Raw genomic sequence first — 7,636 nt, 5'->3', positions numbered from 1 at the left:
GTATACAAATTGGTTTCACATTACTTATAAGTGGAAAAAATGATGACAACGAAAATGGGTGAGTGGGAGGAAGCGACACTCTCTCTACGAACGGCGACACTCCGACGGCACTCCGGCGGCAATGGATGGGTGGGTGGAGGGAAGAGGAGACTCTCTTTAGGTTTTGTGCTCTCAATTCTCTCTCAAAGCTTCCTCAGATTCGAAATCTGAAAAGAGAAAATAAACTCAAAAACTTGAAACCCTGCTCCAATTCTATTGTCACGTTATTATCATATTTAAAAATTATTTTTCATATGCACCACTAACATTTTGACATGTGTGAAATGCTTTTATTAAAGTATAATTTTCCTAAAAAGTGAAATTTTGAAGAATGATATATAAAATAGTAAAATGGATAATAGTTTACGTATGTCATAAATTTTTATGATTTCAAATATAAAAAAAAAACTTAATTAATATATAGGATTAATTTCAGCCAAGTCATTGGTTATACACCTTAATTAAAAATGTATTGGTTATACACTCTAATTAAAAAGTTGATGTAGAATTTGAGAAGGGGAATATTGGGTTGGGCCGAGAAGCATGAAGAAGATAGTGTGGAGATTCCAACGCCGACGAGAGATTCAGCCATTGAAGTGCAGAAGCTATGGACGCAGATTCTGAAAATCGTGAAAATAGTGATTCTACCTTTGTTTGGGATCAGAAATCACAGCTTTACTTCCACGCTAGGTTTTCTTTTCACCCCTAATTTCGAACAACAATTCTCACCAAACAAATCAATCATTATTCTGTTTGCTCTTAATCCTTAACAAAGCCATGCTCGCATTTTAATTATTCATTGCATGAGAATTTCTGCAAGCTATGGTTATTCATTCTTTCGTGCAGTTTAATTTGTAGTAGTTCCTATCTTTGGAACGTTAAAATTTCATCGTGTATTTGTGATTGTTTATATCTGCTGAGCCTCTGAACATATTGCGTGACTCCGAAGCTATCATGTCGTTCAAATTAGCGTTTAATACCATAATTATCGATGTGGATGGAATGAAAACAGAATGGTCAGCTTCTATCACTCTGTTTGATATGAATATGAATGAAATAATTAACCTACCTTTCTCCGTTCTTATGCCTGGTATGCTAGAATTGTCGGAAAGAAAATATGATGGAGAGTAATTTCTGGTTTTTTAGATGAAATTAAATGGGATTGGGAATGAGCTTTTTCTTTCCAACATCCTGATCAAACACAGGAATGACTTATTTGATTCCACGCCCTCCAACATAACAGATATTTCCTTTTATTTTTTATTTGGTTTGCGTCTGGTTGTCTGTACTGATGTAAATCATGAATATAACGAGCTACTTTTGTTTTTTCGTCTTGTTAGTATAAATTTCCTTCGTTAACTTTCCCCCCATATTCATTTGTTGAGGAAATGTATTTGACTTTGTGCAGTAGTGGATTTTACCATGACCCTAATGCCGGGTGGTATTATAGCAGCAGAGATGGTGCTTATTACAAATTTGAGGATGGGAATTATGTACTTTTAGATTCCAATAAGGTAGGTTTGGAGTTGGACTTCTAAATAATCTATTTAACATTTTTTAATAGATAAATTCTTAAATCAATGTTTTATGTTATAAATTTAGTTTGATTGCTTGATGCTTAGGACGACAATGCAGACACATATCTGTGCAAGGAAACTACCACAGAAAGTCCTCAACAAATCTGTGATGGGAACGACATCGAGGATTATTTTTCCTTTCTTGAAAATAGATCTGAAACAAACCTACAGACAAGAATCCTGGCTAATGAAGCACTTGATGGTATGTATATGAACTTTCAACTCTGTTTCTGCATTTGCATTAGTTCCCGACAATGTTATAAAAAATAATCTTGTCAACAATATTATAGTATAATGATGATAGGTCACAGTATGCAGGGACAGGGGCTTGCTACCAAGTGCTGCCTTGCCAAATGCCCGATATTTGCACTTTGATTGTATTAATATAGTAGACAATTGGTCTTCTACTCCTCTTCGAACATTTTGATGTTTCAAATGCAGCAGTAGTTAATATGAGTAACTTAATTTATCTTAAGTGTCTGTCTTTGAAACAGATGGAAATTCTGTGAGTAGTCCAACTTGTGAAAAGCCACCTCCACCACCATCAGAATGGTATCCAACTTGCACATCCTTATTCCATTGATGATTTTTACCTTCAAACTTTTCATATGTAAATTAGTCATTTGCCAACTAACAGGTTAGAGGACACACTTATTGATCTGTACTTGTCTGGCTACAAGAATATATCAGTAAGTGAAGCTGATTGCGTGACAGTGCCGCTGGAAACAGATGATGGATATAACACTTTAGCAGCTGATGGTTTGTGCATAACTTCTATCATTTTTTGTTATGTGGTAGCTAACACAGTTTGTAAATGAATTTGTTTCCTGAACGTATAGCTTACAGCAAAACTTATGAAGTGGAAGGTGAGTGGAACCCAAAACAAGAAGGTGAAAATGGCTTAGCTGATAGTAAAAGTATTGTAGATGAAGGTATAGCTTACAACAACTCTTATGAACTGGAAGAGGGTGAGTGGATCCCGGACATGGAGGATGAATGTGACATAGCTGATAGAAGTACCATAGATGAAGGTATTAAATAGACTTGACTCATCTCTTAAATAGACTTGATCTATCTCTTAAATAGGCTTGCTCTTCCTTACAGGTATGTTATTGGATGAAGAGAAATGGCGAGCTCAATATGGTCAAGTTACTGAATCAGGGAAAGATTTGGTTTTAGAGGTTCCAATTGTGGACTTGTGGGATTGGGAAATGGTTACGAGATTCAGAAGAGATGAAAAAGATAAAGTTGCAAGGTTGGTTGGAAGATTGGTGAGACCATCTGCAAAACAACATCCATCTATCCCTTCTGGTGGAGGGAAATTAAGATCTGCTCCCATTTGTGAAGCACATCTTGATCTGGTACGAGTTAGAACAGGTTTGCATTTTACTCTAGCACTTGTTAGTACTTATCATACACCCTGTCATTAGTAGGGATGACAATGGGTACCTGGAGCAACGTATGGTAGCTACTTACTACCCGCTCTGTCTAAAATACCCGACCTATTGTTTGTCAGGTACCTTGTAGGTTGTTTTATACTAGTGGATACCCATGGATTCTTTTGTTTATTTTATATTTGTACACATGGATATCCATGGATTCTTTTGTTTTGTTTTTTTTCTCTTGATTTTTTTAAATCTTTTAGGCTTAAATGTTTACTTCGTCTCCATGTTAAGAAGTGAATTTTTGTTTAGTACCCGATTTTAAAAATGAAGACATTGGGTCCCTATGTTATGAAAAATATATGAATAAGGTCCACAAAGAAAGAACAAGTTCAACAAATCATCAAAGAAAAAGCTGAACAAGAGATAGAAAAAGCTGGACAGCAGAAGAGAGAAGAGAAAAAGTACGGCCACATCAGCATGGACTTAAGGCTGTTGCTGTCAACTTAACGGACAGGACCTTATTCATACATTTTTCATAAAATCGGGACCTAATGTCTTCATTTTTAAAATCGGGTACTAAACAAAAATTCACGTCTTAACATGAGAATGAAGTAAGCATTTAAGTCAATCTTTTATTAAGATTGTTTAAATTTTTTATTTAACCTCATAAAAAACTGATCTTTAAGTATAATTCAAGTAAAATTGCTTCATAAAATATTAGTTCAAATAAAATTAATCTTTCTAAAAGGCAAATTCATATAAGTTGCAATGCAAAATATAAGTTTAAATAAAATTAATCTCTTTAAAACCAATTTTAATTCTACAAGTCTAAATTAAAAGATAAATATTTATAATAAAATTATTAACCATTTTTCTCAATTCTTAGCGTTTTCCTTGTCATTAACTTTACTCTGATCACTTATTCCCAAAAAAAAAATATTCAAATAAAAATCACGAGAAACAAATGTAAGTATATTGTAGGTTGGATCATGCAATACCTATACTTGCCCCATTAATAGGTGGGTATCTAAAATACTTATACCCGTTGTTGGCTAGTATCCATTAAATGTACTTGTTTGATATAGCAGATTTTACTTGTGGATATCTACAAGTATGAATTTTTTTGTCATTCCTAAGGAGATATAAGTATTAAAAAAGTGATAATGGAGGCATTTACTAACATGTAATTAAAAAATTAAAACTTTCTTGCTTGTATGCCTTTCTATACAACCTGTCATAAATTTCATTCTCATGGATGAGTGAGTAGTTTTAAAATGAAGAAGTATGGGAATTTTCAGTAAAATGATAGGGCTAGAAATACTCTCTGGGATAAATACATATGCTCATCATGTTCTTTTACCAGGACAAGTGTACAGATTGCGAAATCCTAGTGCAAAATATATGGCTTCATTATCTACTTATGATTCCTCAAATCCAACAAAACATTGGGATTTTCCCCAGCTATCACCTAATAGAAAAATCACTCAGCTCTCCAAGTCCAGTGAAAGCTCTGCTTCAGTTTCAGATGATATCCCTGTAGAGAAGGATTTGTCTGCATTACCAAGTCAGCCCTCTGTATCTAAGGTGTGTAGTCTAATGTTGAAATCAAACAAATAGCTGCATTTTTTCTTAATTTTATAGTAGATAAATGGATGCCCAACTTCTTGAGAAAGGACGTAGGATGAAAGGTAGTATATGTAACACATGAGGCTATGGCTTATAATTTTCCTTTCTCATAACATATTTGAGTGGAAAGTGACCACTTCAATAAGAGTTGTGGGTTATGGAAGTTGACTGGATCGAATAGGAAAGAGAGAATATAACAACATAGAGATAAAGGCTCCGAACTTGTCTTTCCCTTCTTACATGATCACCCTTTCTATAGAACAATTGACCACATCTAAGGATATATCCAGAATCGGTTAACCTTCAACTCGTTTTTTGTTTGCTCTGACAGCAAGTTAAACATCAATACAGAGATAGGGCTGCTGAAAGAAGAATATTGCATGGTGGCTTCGGCATGGGTCCAGGACAGAAGAATCTGCCAGATATTTATAATACGCCATCTTCACCTGATGGTTGTTCTCAAGAAGCTGCATCAGAGGCCTTGGAGATGTCATTTGGAGCAGGTAGTTATGCCAGAAAACTTCTGAAAAGCATGGGTTGGAAGGAGGTATCTTCAAACTTATCATCAAATTACTTTATTTTTTCTTCAATCTTCAGAATTTTCATTACAAATTCACTCTTTCCTATGCCACAAACTTATAGCTCAAAAGGCGCCACACCATGAGAAAGACAGGTGTATTTGAATTTAGTAATGTAGTAGGTCTTGAAATGAGTCACACAACCCCCTCCCTACCCATGTAAAATAAAAGTTTAATTTTCATCCATCAACAAAAGAATAATATTTCCATCGTCAGTTATCAAAAAATCATAAAATGATTTTTACATGACAATCATGATTACACTATCCATCACAAAATTGTCGAACCTTGTTTAGGAACCTTTCTCATCACGCCATTAGGCCATGAAGAACAACGCCAAGTCTATCACATATTTTCTAATGGTTTGGGATTATGATTGTAGAATAACTGCTTTATATGATTTATGCAGGGGGAGGGGCTTGGAAGCTCTACGAAGGGCTTGGTGGAACCTATTCAACCAGTTGGAAATGTTGGCACTGCAGGTTTGGGATGGTCTCGTTGAAACTGACTCACATGTTTAGTGTCTGTTATAGGGTCTAAAGAGAGCTATTTAGAAAGCTAGTGAGTAAAGTAGTGAAATGTATAATACCATCTTCAACTATATTTCCATTCAAAGCAGAAGCATCCTTATGAACATCAACGGTTAATTATCTAATGGCTTAAATGCTTACTTTGTCCTTATGTTAAGAGGTGAATTTCTGTTTTATACCCAGTTTTAAAAATGAAGACATTGGGTCCTTATGTTATGAAAATTGTATGAATAAGGTTCTGTCTGTTAAGTTGGCAGTAACGATGTTAATTTCATGCTGATCTACGTACTTTTTCTCTTCTTTCTCTTCTTTCTCTTCTTTCCTATGTTGTCCAGCTTTTTGCTTTGCACTATTCAGCTTTTTCTCTCTCTTCTCTCTCTTCTCTCTCCTCTTCACCGCAACAGTGTCACCACTCTTAGGCAGCACACCCTTGTACACGGTCCCAAAAACACCATGACCAATGACCCTATTAGCACTGAACCCCTTAGTGGCAAATTTTAGCTCCTTGTAGCTAAACTCCTTAGGCATTCTAATAATCTTCAACTCAATAAATTGATCAAATTTCTTCATTCGCTTCACCTTCTTAGAATACACCCAAATGAATGCACCAGTAAAGAGAGCAAGAACAAATTCTTAGAATACACCCAAATGAATGCACCAGTAAAGAGAGCAAGAACAAAAGCACTAGCAGTCACAACCCCAGCAACAACCCCCACAGTACCCTTCCTAGAAGACTTACTTTCCTTCTGTTCAGGTGAAGTGGTGGAGGGTGCTGACGTGGTGGCAAGAGCCGCCGCGGAATTGAAAAAGGAATTGAAACTCCACCACTCAACACTGTGCACCTCCGTGCTACCTTGGGTAGATCCAGAAAACCCCACATAATGAAATCATTAACATACATACCGACATCGAGATCCACCTTCAAAATTGGATCTTTCGGCCTCACAATCGAGTACGAGACCCACACGCGCAACCCTTTGCTGCTTCCATCGTACTCAATCCATGCGTTCACCGAGTGTTTCGCAGACCGAAGAAGCCTTCGGAATCGCCGACAGCGCTGGAGTCTAGTGAGATGACGAAGGCGAGGTCGCCACCGACAGAGGATGGATTGAGGTTGGTGAAAGAGAAGGAGAAGAAGGTGGAGAAGCTCGCCGGAGAAGGGGACCCAATTGTCGGAATCTGACGGGATCGGAGTAAAGTGCTCTGCCAGCAACAGAGTTTGGGACGGCGGGGTCGCCGATGAAGCTGACGGTGTTGTTGTTCCAAAGTCAAACTGGGTGGCAGCAGTATGTAAAACTATAATAACTTTGAAGATTGTGTATATAATGCAGGGTACTATTGGAAGCCAGACATGGGATATCAACTTTGTTATTCAAGGTTTACTTGCTTCTGATTTAATTGAGAAATTTGGTCTCACCCTTTTAAAGCGCACGATTTCATCAAGAAATCTCATGTCAATTTAGTTTATTACAAAATTGATATACAGACACATGCAACTGTAATTATAAAAGTTTATTACAAAAGATTAATTATTTAAATGTTTTAAATGGTAGCCTTCTGATATCTTCAAATAGTTATATTAAATAAATTATTAAAGTAACTTTTTAATTGAAATTGAAAAGTACAACAATGTATTTCTTGAAGTTTTTAACCGAGTCTATTAAACAAAAAGTATTTAAATTTTACTTAAAAATATTATGATCTTATAAATATTTTTTATTTAACATTCTTTTCTTTAAATATTTTTGAAGAATTCGTTTAAATAAAAAATATTTAAATTTTACTTAAAAAATATTATGATTTTATAAATATTTTTTATTTAACATCTTTTTCTTTAAATATTTTTGAAGAATTCGTTTATTTGATTCTAGATGAAAGTTTTAAAAAAAATCTATTATTTG

General features: G+C 35.3%; 1 protein-coding gene across 1 annotated transcript; it reads left to right on the top strand.

The window, feature by feature from the left end:
- The first annotated feature begins 519 nt into the window (after window positions 1-519).
- LOC108329924 (uncharacterized) lies at window positions 520-5,886 on the top strand. Its single transcript, XM_017564310.2, has 10 exons — window positions 520-729; window positions 1,448-1,553; window positions 1,662-1,818; window positions 2,111-2,168; window positions 2,254-2,375; window positions 2,456-2,647; window positions 2,721-2,993; window positions 4,365-4,585; window positions 4,959-5,174; window positions 5,615-5,886. The coding sequence occupies exons 1-10, from the start codon at window positions 647-649 to the stop codon at window positions 5,705-5,707; spliced, it is 1,521 nt and encodes a 506-aa protein (XP_017419799.1). The 5' UTR covers window positions 520-646; the 3' UTR covers window positions 5,708-5,886.
- The last annotated feature ends 1,750 nt before the right edge of the window (window positions 5,887-7,636 follow it).

The sequence above is a fragment of the Vigna angularis genome, chromosome 4 (genome assembly GCF_016808095.1).
Source record: "Vigna angularis cultivar LongXiaoDou No.4 chromosome 4, ASM1680809v1, whole genome shotgun sequence".
NCBI classification, from domain to species: Eukaryota; Viridiplantae; Streptophyta; class Magnoliopsida; order Fabales; family Fabaceae; genus Vigna; species Vigna angularis.
This window is presented reverse-complemented; position numbering and strand designations above follow the sequence as displayed.